The 19,858-nt window shown below is 37.4% G+C and overlaps 1 protein-coding gene across 1 annotated transcript in view; it reads right to left on the bottom strand.

Moving 5' to 3' along the window:
* Positions 1–3,584: 3,584 nt before the first annotated feature.
* The window catches only part of cerk (ceramide kinase), a gene marked incomplete at its 5' end in the record, with an annotated part of 30,116 nt that continues 13,842 nt past the window's right edge, over positions 3,585–19,858 (bottom strand). The window contains 7 exons of the mRNA XM_079263138.1: positions 3,585–3,700; positions 7,782–7,990; positions 11,298–11,503; positions 14,366–14,445; positions 14,953–15,058; positions 16,225–16,377; positions 16,593–16,667. Coding sequence (XP_079119264.1) covers positions 3,637–3,700; positions 7,782–7,990; positions 11,298–11,503; positions 14,366–14,445; positions 14,953–15,058; positions 16,225–16,377; positions 16,593–16,667 — 893 coding nt within the window. The 3' untranslated portion in view covers positions 3,585–3,636. The remainder of the gene's footprint in view (positions 3,701–7,781; positions 7,991–11,297; positions 11,504–14,365; positions 14,446–14,952; positions 15,059–16,224; positions 16,378–16,592; positions 16,668–19,858) is intronic.

The following is a 19,858-nucleotide window of genomic DNA, read 5'->3' as shown; positions in this document are numbered from 1 at the left end:
GATATTGAAGTAATGTAAAATAGAGCCACTTTGTGGTCTGTCAGTCTCACAGCCACTTTACAGACCACTTGAATCCTATGTACAAGTGCAGGTGGGCATCCTTTCAACAGAATAGACAGGATATAACTTTTAAATCTTTATGGTTAAAGGGAACACAAAGGTCACGACCTTTAACCTAGCTTTCCTTTCTGTTATTAAAAAAAAACAAAAAAAAACCAACAACTGAGTTTTGAATCCATCATACAATGACTCAGAAATTAAGATCCAAATACACAGGCAAGACCTTAATGTTAGATTTTGTGAATCCCTCTCAATCATGCCTTAAGAGCCATTAGAAGTGTGTCACAGTGTCGTATCAGCAACACACACATCTTCAGCTTGTTAAAGACCTTGTATGACCACATCATCATCCATATCTTCCAAAAAGATTTTACTTTTAAGCTCTGAGTCTGCCATTACTTTGTCTTTGTGGAGCCAGAAAAACATATTTTTGACAGGATATTAGAGTTGGAGGATGATTTTTGAAATTTTTGATTGGATAAAATTATCAATGAATACATTTAGAAATTTTTAAAGGAACTGCAGCACCCTGACCGAAATATAAATGTAGCCAATGGCAGCATAATATAAAGATTAATTTAATTAAATAGGTGGAATATTGTTGATTAGGGACCCACTTAAGTAAATCATGTTTTTGAGGAGGTTTCCAGCTTTCAGTTTAATCTCACTTCTTCCAACCTTTCATGTGCAGGCGCCTAACACACGGGACATACAAAAGTGAGTAAATTGGATTCAGATTATTATGAATTATCTTATTTGGAGGCGCTGTGGTAAGAAACTATTAAATTAGATGCCAAATTCCCCCCTTTTTTTCCTGTATACCACCTGTCAAGTTGCAGTGCCAAAAAGAAGATCTAGAGACTGAGAAATGAGCACAGCTTGAAATACCACTGTATCTCAGCAGAGACCTTTGATGTCTGATAGTATTTAATGAAACATCTCGCTCACATCAAAGCACCCTATTAAATTCCACTCATACAGAGATAGAGAAAGACTGAAGGAGTGAGATTGAAAAAGCCAGAGCAGAGAAGCACTGACCTTTGAGTGCATGCGTTGGAGTCTGTATATCTCAAAGAAAGGAAAAAGGCTGAGAATGAAGCATCTGGTGTCTAGTACACAATGACTATCAAGCAAACAGCAGATAAAGACTTTATTTAGGAATTTCTTTAAAATAAATCCAGTTCTCTAGGCATCACAGCTTACTATAATAACAGTCTTGGTACAAACATGAAAGACACAACAACATTGAATAATGCTTACAATGGAAATGAAATTAACATCATTTTTGGCTTGAGTGCCAACAAAATAGCACTCTACATTGTTTTAATTTCTAATCTAAAGCTTGGAATTAGTTGTAAACAAACCACATTACAAGTTACCATTTGTCTGAACAGCTAACAGTATCATTCACTGCACCATGACAGCAAAGCAGCTTACTAACAACTAAAACTTGCTGGCAGGAATCTGTGTTAGCAAGTTAAGCTAACTAGTCTCAGTGGAGGCTTTCTATGATCCATAGATGAATAACTGGATCATGACAGACTTATATGATCCCTACATATGTACTCCCTGAGTCCTATGTTTCTCAGCTCTATGTCAGGCACAACTACAGCCTGAAAAACCCCATGCTGATGCTTAATATGACAGCAGTTCTTCAGGGAGCTTGTAACAGGGCTTTTCTGTTCAAAGCACTCATTACATGCAGGACATGACTACAGATCAAGTTGATTCCCAACCCTACATTCAAAGATATTTTTAATAACTTGGGAATTTTGTTTCTAGATCTAATAACATAGCAAGATTTTCTTTAAAAATCCCCCCAGCTACATGTGAAACAACTTCTTAGACACAAAATAACCTAAAACATTGGTGACTCTCCTATCTATATTTAGCAAAAAAAAAAAAAAAAGGGAATTTTTAATTCAGTTCATAATTTCTCCCATTTAATAATACAAGTAATTATACATCAATGGAAAGCCCGGTTAGTCAACATTATAATAAGTTATACATTTTAAAGATTGTGCTTCAAAGGAATGAACAAACAAAATTTCCACCATGTTGGTGTTTATTCTTGTTTACCTATGTTGATGAGTAATAACTAGTTGTAAATGTAACTAATCAGATGTGTAGCACAACACAGATTGGTAATAGGAAATGGGAGAAATAATTGACCAAACATAAAGCTCATTACTTTTTCTGCTTAGTAAAAGGAACGTTTGAGCCAATAAAGTCTGTTTCACGAGAAAGCCGGAGATAAAAAGCTGTTTGGTTTGCAAACTTTGAAACAACTACAGATATCTGAAGTTGATAGAGGATGACTGAATGTTAAAAGTTGAAAAACAAATAGAGATACCGAATGTCAGCCAAAAAGCAGCAAATCTGAATGCGACAGACTTTACTCATTTATTATTAAGGCCACTTGTTTTATAAATTTCTAGGCTTTAGTCACAAAGCATCTGGAAGACGGCACTTCCTAGGTTAATTGGTTCAAAAGCTAACTCATAACACTGGCATTTTAACTTGTGCATTACTCTTCATTGCTTTGTTCCTGTGACATCAAGACCAGCTTGACCTACAACTAAAGGAGCTAAATGAGACTAAATTTAAAGCAGAGGAATGGATTACCTCTAATAACATTAACAATGCATAATTCTAGTGATCCCAGAAGATGATTAAACTGTGTGTAGTTTTCTTTGCCAGAGAGAAGCAGAGCTCAGAGCCACAGGTGCAGCACAGCAGTGCTCAGACACACCAAATCATTTAGCAACCACTTTGCTTTATCACCCAGCAGCCACCAGGGCCCTGTTAGTATATTAGTAGGGTATTCAGCCCTTTTCATTAGTGCCCCTGGCTCATATCTGCTATCACAAGGGTCATATGTGACTCTTTTTTTTCCCTCCAAAAAGATCAGATTACATGGATATATGTATGCAGCATGTCTGTTTACTTTACAGGCATTTTTCACTCTCACAAAGCTGTTTCCATTTTAAGTTCATGATAAGCAGGAAAGAAGTGCTTTATAGTAAAAGCCTCACTTTAAAAAAAAATGAGGCTTTTACGATAGTGATGAGTGAACCTGTGCTTTGTCTGGCTGTGAGGACTTTCGTTTGGTGTGGGATCGTTTGACAAATCTTTATTTCCAGAAAGATTCACATAATAGCTGAAACCTGTATTTGAACATGGCTGCTGTAACATCACTTGCGTGCATAAAATCTGAGCACAGCTCAAATCCTATGCAGCACTTTTCAACCTGATAGTGCAGAAGGGACAGCTTTCATTTGATGTCCTTAGTAACTTAAAATTATGCAATGCAACATCTTCTCATAACTAAATATCTCTTCTTCCTAATGGCCGTCTGTAAGATCTTCACATCTGAGTATTTGCGACATATTTAAAACTGCACAGATGGGACATGTTGCAATTCTTATTCAGACAGATTATAGAAATAATTATATGCTGAATGAAGGTTAAACTCTTTTTTGTTTTTGTTCTTCAGACCTTAACAAATTGCAACTCTGTTGTCTTTGTCCAGTTTCATCTTCACCGAGCTCCAAGGTCTACAGGGCACAAGAGTCTTTAAACACACTGCTGCTGCTCCTCGATACCCCGGGCGAACAGCCTGATCAACTGGCACTGGACACTGTGGAGACAAAGAGTATGCACACACATAAATACATACACACACACACGGATCATTTAGCCTGAATAACAAACCATCAACTTAATGACTATGCTAATTTCAGTGAGACTTTACTACCACGTGGCAGATGTAAAAGCAGTGAAACAACACTCCAGTGTGCAGATTTAAAGGAGACATTAAAGTGACAAAAGCAGAATGAACTCTGCGCTGTTTACCCAATTTGATTCATTCGAACTGATCTGAGATCTGTCAGTCAGGGTGTTGATGCAAAGAGCACTTCTACATTTTTCTGGGATTTTCAAACCTGATTTTATTTAGCTGAAGGTTGTTTTCATCATTCATGTTTGGTGTGTTGGAGTGTTTTACCACACTTTTGTTTGAAATTAGGCCAATTTTTACGCTATTCAGACTTTAAAAAGTCACAGTAGTAGATGTTATAAAACAGCTAGATCGATTGAATGTTAAAAAAGGTAAAATTGTTACTTTGGCACGTTGGATAGCTTCATTTTTTGTCTGTGCCTTTTTTAATCTGCTAAATGCATTTACATTTTTACTTATTACTTCCAGTTATTCATACATAAATTAGAGATACTTGGATAATGAATGGAATGGTAACATTTGGATTTTCGAGAAAAAGACTTGTCCAACTTTTGGTCTAAAGTTTTGGTTTATTATTGTTGTGCTTTCTCACACTTTCTCCAAAAAGGTATATAGCTCTCACTCCTTGCTCTTTCCTTCTTTCTTTCTGTTTCGCCTGAGCTATTACAATTAATTACCCGAATGGCACTCTGCTTGGCTCCCTCCGACAACGATTAGTGGCAAGGCAGAAGCAATAAATGGACGGACTTCTGCTTTAATTAAAGGGGAGTAGCCTTTTAACATGAGGAGGGCCGTTAAATTAGCAACATTACAGCGCCATGCATCATTGGCAAAGTACAATGGAGCATGAACTAAATGATGCATCAAGCTGTGCCACATCGCCTGTGCACAGATCTGATAGTGGTGGAAAGCTGAAGTGTGGACAGGACCAGAATAATGAGGGGGCTAATTTTATCTAGTTGCCAAGATTGTGCAGCAGGAAACAGCAAGAGTTTCCTGATCAGAGACTGTTGGAAACTAGCTGGGCTAATGACAGCTCTCATTCTGCTGGCCCGAAGGGATTCCTTTTAACAGATAATACTCAGACAGATCATTTACTCTTTCTTTATATCATCGTTTTCATATACAAACCAGATTTAAAGGGTTTAAATGTTGATACATATCAATTGTTAGAAATAAACCACAATCTCTACGGTTAGAATATGCAAGGCGTAATAATCTTCTAGCTTTGCATCCAAAATCTGGAAAGACAACAACATTGACTTTTTATAAATAAAACAATATGCAGAAGACAAAACTTCAAGGACGGCGACTTAAATGTCTTAGTAGTAAAAATTAAACTTAATTTTATTCTTAACCCTTTGATGCAAGTGCATTCCGAGAGTCATCCAAGACACTCACTAAAGATTAAACAAATATCATATTAATTTTCATAATCACACAATTACTAAGTTTGCCTCTGATAAACAGGACAAAAAATTATGCCAGCCCAATTTTAAAGAACAATTCTGTTATATAAATATGAGTGTATTATTTTACTAATATTTCCATAAAGCTGATTAAAAAAACCCAAAAATATCTAATAATAAAGACAAGGGAAAGTGTCTCTGTACTTTTCTGTAGAAGTAAAATATAGATAAAATAAGATTTTTTCTGCAATGATTTTTTTTTTTAATCATTTGTGCATCAGAGGGTTAAAATGGATTTTAAACAACCCCATTTGACCAAAGTGCCATATACAACATGACATACAATACAATAAAGATAAAAAAAGAAAAATTAAACACTAAAGGAAAAGACAGAAAAAAGCATGCAAAGTAATGCCTACTAAACTAAGTTTTAGCTAAGCTGTTTTAAAACTAATAATAGTAAGACGGCATCAGCTGACTGTGGAAACCTGTTCTAATCTCCCTTTATAAACCACAGTCAGAGAACCACTAAAAGTTGTTTTTTGGGTTTTTTTTTTTTATATATGAGAGGTCTGGAGTTACAGTGAGGACAAACGAGTTAGGAGATGGACTTAGGTGACCATACATGTACAGCTTTATAAACGTACAAAATAATCAATTTTAAAACCAAATCCATATTTAAGTGGGATCCACTGAAAAGAGGAAATGAACCAGTTGCAGATAAGATAACATGATATCAAAGTACAGTTACAGCAACAGTATTTGTATATTAGTGGATGAGTTGTATTAATTGTCTTCAGGTCATAGTTGGAAAATTATTTTAGTCTTCCAATCTTAAGTGGAAAAAAAACAACAATTTATTACCAGTGAACTTCTTTATCAAATATGAGCTCCCAGAATTCCCAGCATTTGTCTGAGAAATTACCTCTTAAGAGATCTTTCTAAAGATAGAGAGGAAATCTTTTAAAATATCACAAGTTTTATTAGAAATGTGTAATAACAACTTTAACAGACAGATATAACATTGAAACGGTCAGCTGGAAACTTGGACTGAAACATACATTTTTATATTGCAAGTTTTCTACATTTTTATGTTTAGATACGCAAATAAATGATTACAAAATAAATCTCCAAATAAGTAAATACTTTAATTCTTTTTTCCTCCCATTAGAATATCATATTAGAAAGATGAATAAATAAATAAAAACACACATATTTAATGTCCTGCCGTAAATATTTAATCTTCTTTTGCTCTTCCTACAATCTAAATAATTGACTGGTTAATTTCTCATATAATCATAGTTTGGTTGAGATTATTTTAATGTCTTCTACTGAACACTGAACAAACTTTTCATAAAAAATAAAATATTAAAATCCAGTACTCATAATTCCTCCTCAGTAATGCTTCAAAGAAAAAACATGTCTGAAAGAATTTCAAAGCAATTTCCAACTAATGTTGATGATTTCAAAAGAACAAATACCGATTTCATCCTAATGTGACAATAAATCTTTGCACCAAATTTCATGCCAATCAGTGCGGTATTTATTCTGCCAATTCACGGCGCATGAAAGTGGATACTAAAAGATGCAACTGTGGGTTTAACTGCAGCGAGCTGTGAATGCAGATCCATCAGCCATATAGAACATAATCTCTTTCTACTTAGGCTTTGAGACATGAAACGTTTGGGGCAATTTAAGCCAAGATTACAGCTTAACACCCAAAAAGAAAGTTTTCACTGTGAATATCTGAACAAGATGATGCAAGAGGTATGAACTCTGTATTTCAATACTTCTTTTATATTGCTTTTGCAATATCATATGCAAAGCCACTTGCTGAACCCCATTTATGATGAGTGGTTTGGCCTGGTGCACCCCACCCCCACCCCCAAGAAAAGAACTCTAAAGGGTAACTAAAACACAGAAATATGTAACTGTGGCTTAAAGACACACTGCAAAACATTTGCCATTTTCCCCGTCATGCGCCCCCTGTTGATGGCTAATTCAGGATCCATCTTGCCTCCTACCTGACCTGTTAGCTCTCACCAGCCAAGCAAAAGACTTGTTTTGTTCCTTTCTCTCTTTTAATCTTCTTGCATTTCTTTGCTAAATCAGTGATGTTGCATGTTCAAAACAGCTAACTCCTAAATATCCCCTGAATCCAAATGCCATGTCGGGTCCCGGATGTTAAAGTTGTATCGTGTCGTTTCAGAGCCTCAAGACGCAGCTGGCTAGCAGCGGCTACAGAAATGCACATGATCGATGTCACTGTGTCATCAAACAAGTCTGGGATGTAGAGTATTTAATGTAAAAAAGTTACGTAATGCATCTTTAGCCATAAAACATTGTTTCACTTTGTTGTTTTATGAACTTATACGTAACAAAAATTTTCATTACTTTTACATAACACAACATTTGTTATTCCATTGTTAGTTTTTATTAGTTTTTTTTCATTTTATTTTCAACTCTGACTTTAGTTTTTTTAGGAAGTCAATTCCTCTATGTGTGCCCCACAAAACCCTGAAAAAGTTGTAATCTGTCATTCCCGAGGACTGTATGCTTGGATTTCCTCTTACCTGACTTGAATGGCAGCATGATGCAGGATTTCCCCGTCGCAGTTCCAGTTACTGTGGGCGGTGCGGTAACTTGTTTGTGCACAACACATGGGACTGAAGCATGTCTTTACTGGATCGTCACTCAGGTCTTCCAGTGACAAACGTTCACGGTGCAGCGGCTGGAAACTAAATTTCCTCACCCGGTGGACCTCGACAAACGAGTGGTCAAACTGAAGAGGAGAGGCAGAGATGAATGAACAGATCAGACACAGCATGCAAAGGAGCAGCACAGAGACTGACTCTTTACTTCAGTGCTCAACAAATCTAACGATTGCCTCCAGACCTGAAACTCTGCGGGTCTGCTCAGCCAGGCCAGGAAATTTAAACCTGAAATTCTGAAAAACAATTTCCATATTTTTTGTAGTTTAAAAGCCTGTTGTGCACAGATGTGAGGTGATCTCATCTAATATTGAAAAAAAGTGCTCGATGAGTTAAGAAAAGTGAAAATGGGAACAGATGCAGAATAGAACAAGAGAGGAAAGGAGGGTCAGGTGAGACGACGGTGCATAAAAACTACATTAACATAGAAAAAGTGAGGAAAAGAAAGAAAGATGAAAAGAAATTGTATTGTCAAAATCGCCTTTCATCTTTTCTCAGTGTTGTAGAAAGGTTCAGATCTGTCTGCAGCACTATTTAAACTTCACAGGGTGCCGCTCTCTCTCTTTCTTCCCCTTCTTCTCCCTCATTCTGAAAGCAGAGTGACAACCATTTATTTCACATCAGGCCCACTGTATGACTGCAGCCACTTTGCATCCATGCTGGACGGTCTGCCAAAGAGGCTTTCTGACAAAGCCATGAATACACTTAGTGGCTTCTCACTTCTCGTCTCTCTCCGCTTGGATGCTGATATTAACCCACCTGTGATGCAAAGTCCCACTCGCTCAACTCTCAAGACTGCTTGCCTACTTTTTTGTGATGTAAGCAAAAGCAGCCCAGACACCTTGGAGCTAGAAATGAACCATGCCCCTGCACACATTACACATTTTTCTAATCTATGGTATATAAGATGAGCTATGGAGATGTGATCTGACATCTAGTTATGAGACTAAATGAAAATTAAGTCTTAAGGTGTATGTTAGCATGTCATCATGGGGAAAAAAAACCCGTCTAATCTATATGCTAATGCCTACCATGTATAATGTTTACAAATCAGAAGGGATCTCAATGAACATGCGTGCATCACACTACATCAGTCAGGCCTGTCTTTGAAATGTCCAAACTAATAGCATGTTTGTTTGGAGGAAAGCTGTCTGCTCAAAGAAATCTTCCATTCAGACTAAAGCAAGGATAAACCAGGTGGGCAACAGGTGATTCAAAATTCTTCAAAGCCAAAATTGACTGATTGCTAAAAATACTGTAACAGACTGTAACAGTCTCTTTTGAAGACCTATCCTCCATCTGGAGTTTATCTGTCTTAACCCTAAAAATCCAACCCACTTCATTTATAAAACACATTTTTAAAAACAAAACGTCTCCGAAGTGCTGCACAGAGTCAAATATCACAAAAAAAAAATTAAATAAAATAGAATTATATCATTAAAATAATAAAAAAAACAAGTCAAAAAATTTAAAATAAACAAAAGCCAGATGTATCATATTTGATACACAAAGTTTCTGAGATGTTTTGCGTCACTTTATGGTAAAAACTTTGCTAAAAATCCTTTTGAGCATAATCTGATTCTTATCGCCTGCCTCCTAATAGAGACCAGGAAGCAGAAGACAACACTATAATAATTTTGAGATAGCAATAAATACTAAATACCCCCCCCTACAAAAAATGGTTTAAGTTTCTTGTTAGTTTGTTAAAGGGCCAAGTAAAGACCTCATGTTAAAAAAAATGGACTTTTCTTATAATTTTTTCATGAACTGGGCTATAAAGAGTTAAATATGGAATTTTCACAGGCAGGTTTGTGCTCAAAAGTAACATGGCAGTCAAACAAACATACAAACAATCAAACAAACAAACAAACAAAGACTATCCTCATTCTTTATATCGCCAAGCCTTGCTAAGCATCTACTCAGAAAACATTTCTTTTTTATTTAGTGATACTGAAAGTTGATCCAGTCTGCTTATGGCTCTTTATAGAAACCTTTGCATAAAATGATGCTGTTGAGTCCAAACTGATAAATTCTTGGAAAAAAGCACAATCTCTCCACTGAGTAGTGTCCACCAACTTTCCTCCGACAGCAGTTAGTCAGCAGCAGCAGCACATTCAGGACTGAAAGCTGCACATCTGAAGTCTTTGACAAATGAAAATCCATGAAATCAACAGCTGCTGCTGGTGATTCTGTCAGATGACTTTGGAGTTATAAAATGAGTTACTGTTGGTCAACTTTCCGTCTTAACGGTGGTCAGTCACTTTTTCATACTAATTTACAGAGAACAATCATATAACTGCATTATAATCATTATAATACAAAATACGTAACGATCCTTTTCGATATAGAATAAATACTGAGTGATTATTAAATCATGAATGTTGTCCACTACTGTTGCCACAGATGTTTAAAAAAAAAAAACAACAAAAAACTGTGTTTCAGACCGTCATTGCTTATCTTAGCATTTCAAATGAGTAAATTTGGGGAAATCTTTAGCTGTCATAGAAGAATGTTTCATGTTTCATACCAAAGTTTCACTATACAGAGACTAGTCTCTGTGTTCTTTTTAATAAATTTTTCCCCATTTGTTTTTATGTTATTATCACAATATCCAAAACTTGTAAATGCATAACATTCTATTTTGATCCAAACCTAAATACCAAATGAATACCTTTGTAATCTAAATACAAATTAGACAAGTAAAGACATATGTGTTAGACTTGAGATGTCCATTTGCAAATTTACATGCTCAGCAAGGCAGCGACTACAGATGCAACTTCCCGGGGTCCTTCCTGCGGTAACAATTACTCATCACCAGTCTTTCTCTGGTGATACTCGCTGTCCTGTGAGGGCATTAGTCTGGTATCAGCCTGTTTTTCCATACAGCATATCCCTGATGCAGCGATTACAGAGGCCCCTTTGGATCAGGGTGGAGGTTATTTATGATACGTGGGAAGGCACAAGGGCTGAGGCATTTGAACTAAAGTGAACCATGGTTAAGAAATTGAGCAGAGTCAGCAAGGGCAGGTGCTAGCACAGCAAGAGGAAACTCTGCCTTCTGCTCCCTCATTCACAGGCTTCTAGGTTTATCTATGTGCTGAATGAGAAACTAATGATGTTGAACCGGACATTATGCAGCAAACTGCGTGTGAGGGATTTTTGGGAAGTCCTAAGGAGTTTTTGGAAGCTTTCTAGGTCTGTGAAAGGGAGGCTTGCTTTATCCTTGCTGAATCCCACTACTTTTCAGTTTGACTACTTAGCATAACATGACTCATCTCTAGTGTTACTTCCATTTTTGAACAGAGAGGAAAGAAACTTCACTTCAGATGTTTTACTGTTGCATAAAATGCTCAAGCTGCTCATCGTGTACATCCCTACCTGGTCCTCTTTGTTGGTATGTCGAAAAAGGTGTCTGAAGAAGTCCAGACGGGAACACTTCCGGACTAGGATTAGATCTGTAGTTCCATCGGCAAGGTGAGCAGAGGGAGAGAGACCTTTTGGACTCCGGGGACACGCACAGCTCATACTGGCTGCATTAATGGCAATAAACTTTCCACGGATTAGATTCCAGCCACTGCTGCTATCTGAAACACATGAGCATGACCACGCATGGAAGTTATTACACATGACACTTCAGATTACACAAGATATTGTAAATGATTTAATTTCCCAAGCCTTGTGTCTGTCACAGCTGAGGGTTATGCCCTCTAAACATTCTCAGCATTCATAAGCAGGCATTAAACACACATTTTTGGACTTTGAAAATATATACATAAACTAGTTTTTGCCAAACTGAACGCGTGAACTTGAATATGTACAGTTACCCACATTTTTTGGTTATTTAGTACAAGAATATATATCCGTGTAATGATATGAGCAACCGCATATCTACACATTTGTTGCAGGAAGACCAATCTTTCCAATTTCCAACATTTCCAAGTAGCTTTTTCAAACCCCTGAATTTGTGCAGTAATTCAGGCTAAAATAAAAGTTAATCTGACTCGTCTGAAGTTCACATTTCCCACTTTTTGCAGTTTTTCCATCTAGAAGAGACACCTTCCTTTCAGTCTAGTTTCTATGATGAGACATTTTAATTCATCTTAAAAAAGAAAAAAAGCAAAAAGATGTCAGGAATTGGTATTGAAACTTGCTCCTTAATTTACAATATCTATTGTAGAATAAAATAATTGTCTCAATTGTCTTCTGAGTCACAGTTTGTTGGGAAGCAGCTCCACATCAGCAGCAATGCATTCTCTGAGTGAGTACACTCACTTGTATTCATTATTTGTTCACCACAAACAGAATTGATGTTGATGTGCAGGGAAATGGAGAGCTGTCAGCAGAATTCAGTGTGCTGAGCAGGTTTTTCATCAAAAGAAGGAAAGAAACGGGTAAAATCATTGGCTGTTGGTTTTTAATTTGACTTTTTGTTTAGTCTTCAATTGACATTTTCAACAGAGCCAACAGCAATTTACTTGTAATGCTGCAGTTTTGTTTTTTTTTCTATGACTGCTTACCAGTAAAACTTGGATAAAAATAAGATAAACCAAAACCCACAAATAGCCAGTTTAGCAGTCTGTGGCTTTGTGAGGGCTTTATGAGTCCTGGGGTTAAGTTCCAAGCTTGTTACACAACAGTAGCGATGCTGATGATGGTCCATTAAGATCCAGATGTCTTTTTCAGCAATTCTCAAAGCAGCTTCAGCCTCATTACTGAACAAGGATAGAAACTGATGCTCACAGTGATGAGTTTTGCTTCAAAATGCAAGTTTGGCTAAAGAAAACCTCACATTTTCTAAAGCAGACGTCCTAATATACACAAGACTCATTGGGTTGGCTTGTTATAATTTAACTTCACACGTGACTGCTGGGTCTGAAATGACAGATGTGTTGGTTTTGCTTCACAAATCATCACTCTGTTCCTCGGAGATTAGCATGTGTTTACTTGTACAATGGCGAATCAAAGACACAGCGCTATCACCCGCGGGACCGCCACCGCCTGTCACCAGGGTGATAGTCGGTGGCGTAAGCTGCAAAAAGTGATCACAGCAGCCCAAATTAGCATCTGACTGTTTTTATGAGCACCTCAGAGGGAAAATTATGTGATCTCGCAAAGCAAAACGATTCATTACCCCCCCCCTTCATTTTGCAAAACAAACTTACAGGGGTGATAACACGAGCCAATGATAACAAGCCCACTGAGGCTGCATTAAAACAACAATGTTCTAATTGGGAAGCAGTGATTAAAACTACACTTTAGAAAAATTATTTTTAAAAAAACAACAACAACAACATGACCAACTGTGGACTGAAGGCGCTGCATTCAGAGAACATTTCCAAATGAGTATTTGCTTTCGCCAAAGAGACTGGCTCATTTGCAGAGAAGGGGGTGCGTCGTGCCTCATTGATTCAGCAGTTGTCTGTGATTTTCCTCAGTAGAGTAGAAGACACAAAAGACCAAAACACAAAACCAATGGCAGCACTGGCATAAGGCAAACCCCCTGTCAGAGCTGGCAGTTTCCTGATTAGTGAGTCTGTCACAGCATACACACACAAACCGGTTTTATAGTTTTACACAGAAATAAAAATTACACTCTCCACAAGCACCCTGAGACCCTGATAGCTGGGCAGAGATGGAATATCTTATATTTAACACCAAGTCTTTAATTAGAGAGAAAACAACACACACAGATCATCTGCAGCTCACATAAACACAAAATGCTCCAGTAGTTGTACAAGCAAGAGTCTGTATCTCATACATCGCCAGAGGTTTGACCTGCTGTGTTGGTGGCTTGAGAGGATTGCAGATAATAAAGTGTATGTGCATGTGGTCAAAAAGAGAGATGAGGGGATTGGGAGGTGGTGGTGTCCAACTCCAGCCTGCGTGGACATGCAGACTGATAAGAAACCAAGCAGCGGTGGATGCGGCTAATCTGGGAAGTTGACAGGCAAGAAAAGAGGTCTGATTTGGGAACAATGGGAAGTTGTGCACCGCTGCCAAAATCAAATTATATTTTCTCATCAATACCTAATCAAGAATCCCATCAAGAATTTTGCCATGCTGAGGGGGGGGGAATAACAGCAAGAACGGGGATAGAGCTAAATCTGAGAAATAGACAGTGACGCTGTTATTTACACCCAGTCCACCTGAGGTGCTTAATCTTCCCTCAAAAAGTGAGAAAAATGCAAATCTCCTCAGTTTTATGTGAACAACTTTAAGGGAAAAGGCAGCCAGCGTGAGATTGGCTCATCTCCCTCTGTGTTTTTTGTTTTTTTTGTTCCTCTTTTTGAAATACACCCTATAAAAATGCCCATTTCCACACATCCCACAAGTGTGGCAGTGGTTTCAAATAGACAAACAAGCAGATAATGAAGCAAAGGAATGAAAAATATGCTTTTCCTTGTGATTAAGAAGCCATACTTCAAATAATGAACCCAAACTCATACCTTTACTCGGTTTCTCCTTCTCTGCTGACATATCGCTGTGCTTGTCCTTTGATGATTGCTTGTGCTGGCAGATGCGGCACCTGAAATGCCAGCAAAACTTTGTGTTACAACCATTAAATCATCAGCATTGCTGGCATTCAAGATGCTATCAAGTTAAAATGATTCATTTGATTGGAATGCATTCGGTCTCCAACTAGCCCAAATGGAGATTTTAGCTACTGACATTTCAGCAGCTATTATTGGAAATGCTCAGAAAAAACTGCAGCTTTAAAGGTCTGTTGGAGTATTGCTATACAATTTTTCATAGTCAAATAAGTCATCATATTGTAGAATAATGGTTCCCAGTCCCCATAACAAATGTAAGTTATGTCTGCAGCTGGAATATCAAAAAGCAAAGCACTTAGTCCAGAGCTTTTTGCTAAAGAGTAAGTGGCCTTTCAGTATCGATAAATTAGCTTCATGACAACAGTAAGGATCCCATTTAAGCTCTGGTGAGTGCACTGCAGCTTCTGGGTGTCATCAGATAAGTTAAGACATTGTAAGATACTGCATGGAAGCTGCAACAACATCTCTGAAGCTCTGTTTACCCAGATCGACACTGAAGCTTGTCCCTTGGGTGCCCCATGTTGTCCTCAGCGGGGAGGAAAGAGACGGTGCCTTCATAGTAGTTGTGACACAGAAAGATTTTTATCCCTGTAAAAAAAAAAAAAAAAAAACCCACACAGAATGAACTACAGAATCCATGCTGATATATTTTCTGTCTACTGACACAAAATATATTACAGCAAATATCTGCATAGATTAACCCATCGCAGTGCGTAGTTTATCAGCAGTGACTTCACACAACTGCAGGTAAATCATTAATAGTGATCAGTTATCTAATCATCACAGTTCAAGTTGTCATAAAAATGAAGAGATATTTGGCATTAAACAACCAATTTAAAATGCAGAGTCATGCTTGAAATAACGGAATTTTACTGAAGTGTTTACACGGCTTAATGTTAAACAGTCCTATTTTTTCTCCTTTTCTACGCTGCTGTAGCACCTTTTAGTCACCTCCTGACTGCAAATCTTCTTTTTAGCTCCTCTCTCTAAAAGACTATGAATGACAAATGATCAACCTGATTAGTCAAACATAGACAGAGTAGAGGCACTGCTCATTGTTGGTTTGAAGCTTACCAAACTAGCCAGTGTGCCGTCATTATGCAGCGGATACAATGATGGATATGAGTAAGAACAAGACGGTTAAGGCAGTTCTTAAACTATTTTGTGTCGATAAAACTGCAAGCAGATGCTTTACCAGCACCAAAAGCTGCACAAAGCAATGGAAGTAAAAGAAAATCCAAAATACTGTTATATGGTCATGACAAGATGTTACATTGTATACATATGTATCAATTCAATAAGATATAAAATGCTGATTGGTAAGATGATCAGAAGCTTTGAGACTACACATTTTCCTTTTTTCGGTTGATCCCAGTTCAGTTTAGTGTCTTTTAATATTGTGTCTGGGTGGATGCCTTTTTTTCTTAATATCTTATGAGTGAAAGTATTTATGCTCCAGTGGGAAAGAAGTTGTTGTAAAGGGGATCCTGCTGGTCTCAAAACAGAAGCACACAAAAACGTTCCACAAGCCTGAGGATCTCTGTGTTGGATTTATGTCTTTAATCCTTCAAAGTCTGGCCCAAGAGCTGCACCAGTAAATGAGGATTAACCTCCGGTTACTTTACATAAAAAAATGAGGTGATGTCGGGGTCCATAACCTCTGAGGACAATGAGCTGAGTACTGATAAATAAGGTTAAAAGGTCTTGGTATGCTTAGTGTTGGTAAGTCAGGTTGTGAAAATAGATGGACATACCTGACAGGTCATATCTGGCAGGACCAAGCCATCTTTTCCTCTCACTGTCTGCCAGTACATCCCCATAGAAACCATAGCCAAGCAATGAAACAGAGTATTTGAGAAAAATATCACCGTGATGAACTGAACACACGTCCATTGGCTGGGAATCACCTGTAAAGACAAAACAACAACAACAAAATCTTCCTGTATCACTTTTGGTCACTGTGTTGCTCAAAGAAAAATGAAAATAAAACTAGTTATGATAATAATCATACAAAGCTCATCTGCTGCTTCACACGCAACACTGATATTATCTGGCAATACAAGTGGTGTACAAGCACTGACATAAAGGACATGTGCTTAGTCTCACATTTCCTTCCACTCACCCACAATGATGTGTAGAGCAGAAGTAACTGGATCGTTTGTTCCCACAGTCGCAAAACAGATGCAATCAGTTGAACCTATGGGACACACAAGGGTACAGTTGTTGTAACTCTGGTAATGGCGTGATTAAAGGGGCTTTTTGTGTTGGTTTTAGATAAAAAAGTAAAACATATATAGGTGATTCAAGCTACGAGTGTGACAGCCACGGTATACCACTGTAATCTTTATTGGAGATGTTTGTACTGTTTACTTCCATGTTCCAGATTAGATTTGTACCGATGAATTAGAAAAACAATGTCTTACATCTTCCAGACAGCCAAGAGGTGAGGTTATGCTCACAAGCAAAGGCTTCTGAAAAAGCTTGAGTTTTATATCATCTGTAGTTGATGGGCTTAAACAGAAAGTAGCTAATACAAAGAAGTGGGGTGGTGGATAAAGAACCCAAAGATAAAATATTTTTTTACAGAAATCTACTGTGTAAAAGTACCAAAATAAAAACACAGAACTGAAAATAAGCATAACAGGCTCCACCTTTGGAGTTTCCTCTTTACAAATCAGGACAGGCCACCTTTATATCTGACATGAATGATGACTAAAGGAATTGAATTTTCATACTGATAGTCTAATATCATTAAAAAAAAAGAAAATGATCATGTTACAGTAAAAACTTCAAAGTACTGAAAATCTGTTGGTTAACACATCCTGCAAACATATGTCTAAATATCTGCTGTTATTTTTAATCACACCTTTCAGTTGTAAAATGAAAGACCCTTAATAGCAGGAGAACAAAAATGAAAATGCATAAACACGAAGTGTATGTAAGAATATGTATACACCGCAGTGTTGCCAGCTTTAACTTTAAACACCCAATTATCTCACAATAAAAATGTTTACTTGCATATGCACATAAACACAACCAATCCAAGTCTAAACATATTTTTCTTTTGAATCATTCGTTGATTGCATCTAGACTTGAGACTGTTACTGTAGATATGAAGCATAGTTTTCCTGTTTATCCTGAAAGTTCAGTTTTAGTTCACGACAACCCCTATCCACATGTCAGTAGAATACCTTGTGGGGAAAATCTGAAGAAGGAAAACATTTCCTGCATTGAATAGTGTGGCTTTGTCGTAGCCATGTTTATTTTTATGCATCAGCTCTGGTTTAACATGTTCCAGCAACCGTGTTCGTTTTTTTTTTTTTCCATTCGTTTCTTTCTCTTTCGTTTCAGACAGACGGAAATTCAGCTGCTTCATGTCGGATTACAGTGCGAGATATGAGAAGAACAAGCATCACAGGTGAAAAATAACGCTGGTCTCTGGACAAAATATATCTTAATTCTAGACTTTTTATGAAGGCAATGCCACCATGACGACGGTGGCATATAAATGTAATCAGTCACAAAAGGTCTGGTGATAACGGGAATTAGGAGTCTTTCAAAGCTTCAACCTAGAAAGGCAAATGTTGCTGAGTGATTGTAATAGGCAGAAGTGAAGAGATGTGGAAGTCATAAAGTTAACTAATCGCATAGCTCTGAGCTCCAGGGCTATCATCAGCTCTCTTCAGCCAACAAATGAAGGATAAGCGGCATCCCCCGCCTGGTGAGAAATGTTGAGTTTGATATTAAATCTTTCAACTTGAGAGGTAATAAGGCTCTATCTCTCTTTCTGTGCCCTTGTGGTGTAATTTCAGACCTATCTGCCTAACTTTGATCATCTTCAAGTGGTAATATGGTGCTACTGCCACTGATAAAAGACGGGGAGGGAAGAGGGGAGCGAAATGGAACCAGTGATGTTTTGAGCTCACTCAGAGAAGCGTGACAGAGGAGATCAGGCCTGTCGCTCAGCGGCGAGCACACAGATGTGTATAATGATGAACCCCCTCTTTTGCTTGCCTTCTCTGACTTTCTATGAATATCACTTATCTGGCCTTTCGAGCCAGATAAGTGATATTCATATGCATTTATGAAGCTCTTTCGAGCTTCATAATTGCATCCAAACACTTTGCAATTATTCCTGAAAACCATGCAGTGGCTGTTTTTCTGCAGAGTGCAAAAGTGGTGACATTTTGCCACCATTTAATTCTCTACTCGATGCTTTGTGAATGGATATAACTGGAGAACAGATTTTCAATGATGTTCAGCCTTCAGATACTCAATGTTTTATTCCCCTTAAGTTACTCAAGTGCAGTAGCCTGTTGGCATGTTCAGAGAAGAGAATTGTCAAAAAGCATATCCTCAGCAGAGCAGCTCCAGTTTTTGTCTGCATTTCCTGCCCTAAACTATCCTTCTACTAAGATCATCTTGTCACTTAGATCATCTTTATCACTGGGAGAACAATGGACTCGCAATGCTTTCATAAACTGTGCCCCAAAAAAAGATATTTTTGCCGTTTGAATCCTCAGTACATGAATGAATTCATGCCTCCACTTGTCACACAGGATCTTACAATGACAACACTGAAACCCTCTGAATCAGGCAAGCAGAACTAATAGCAACATATTTATTTTTTCTTCAACACGATCTATTTTCAGTGTTTTGGGTTTTCTGACATTTTTTTTTGTAAAACTAGTGCAACATGAAACAGTCAAACAGATCTATGTAAAATAAATTAGTTCAAGACTTAATAATTTGAACTATTTGCCCACAACATGAGCTGACTGACAAATATCTTTCCTTTTCATGGATTAAAATTGTAACTTGTACTGAGGAAGACTAGACACTGTCCTCTATGATGATAAAATTCAGACACAGGCCTTGTAAATCTTATTATAGTCACAGATTCAGTTATGTATTTGTTTAAACCTTTTGTAAATTGCTATTCAGAGAAAACTTTTACCTTCTCTGAATGTTATGTATATGTTGACTGGAAATTTTGGCTTGGGAAATCACAAAAAATCTCTGTTTACTGTCAGAAAATCTCTCATTTGTTTCCATGGCAACAGTAAAACTAGCTCAGATAGCATTGATGCTAACAGCTTTGTTTCATGTTTGGTTTGGTTTAGAAAGTTTACTTGAACATAAGAATAAATCGGAAAAACAAAACAGAAACAGAAACTAATGGACATGTTTGACATTAATGTGCAGTTACTCTTCATCCGAATTGTGAAATGTAGAGGTCAAAATGTGTTACAAAGTATCCTGCTGCATTACAGACCCTGTTGGATGTCGACTTGGTGACAACTTTTGCAGAAAAAAAGCTTCTTGTTTAAAATTTCAGAGACTTTTTATGGCTAGGATATTGCAAAGAAAGAAAGTTTATGGCTGTAT

The sequence above is a fragment of the Telmatherina bonti genome (genome assembly GCF_933228915.1).
Source record: "Telmatherina bonti genome assembly, chromosome: 23".
Classification (NCBI taxonomy): Eukaryota; Metazoa; Chordata; class Actinopteri; order Atheriniformes; family Telmatherinidae; genus Telmatherina; species Telmatherina bonti.
Note: the sequence above shows the minus strand (reverse complement) of the source record. Positions and strands in the feature narration are given on the sequence as shown.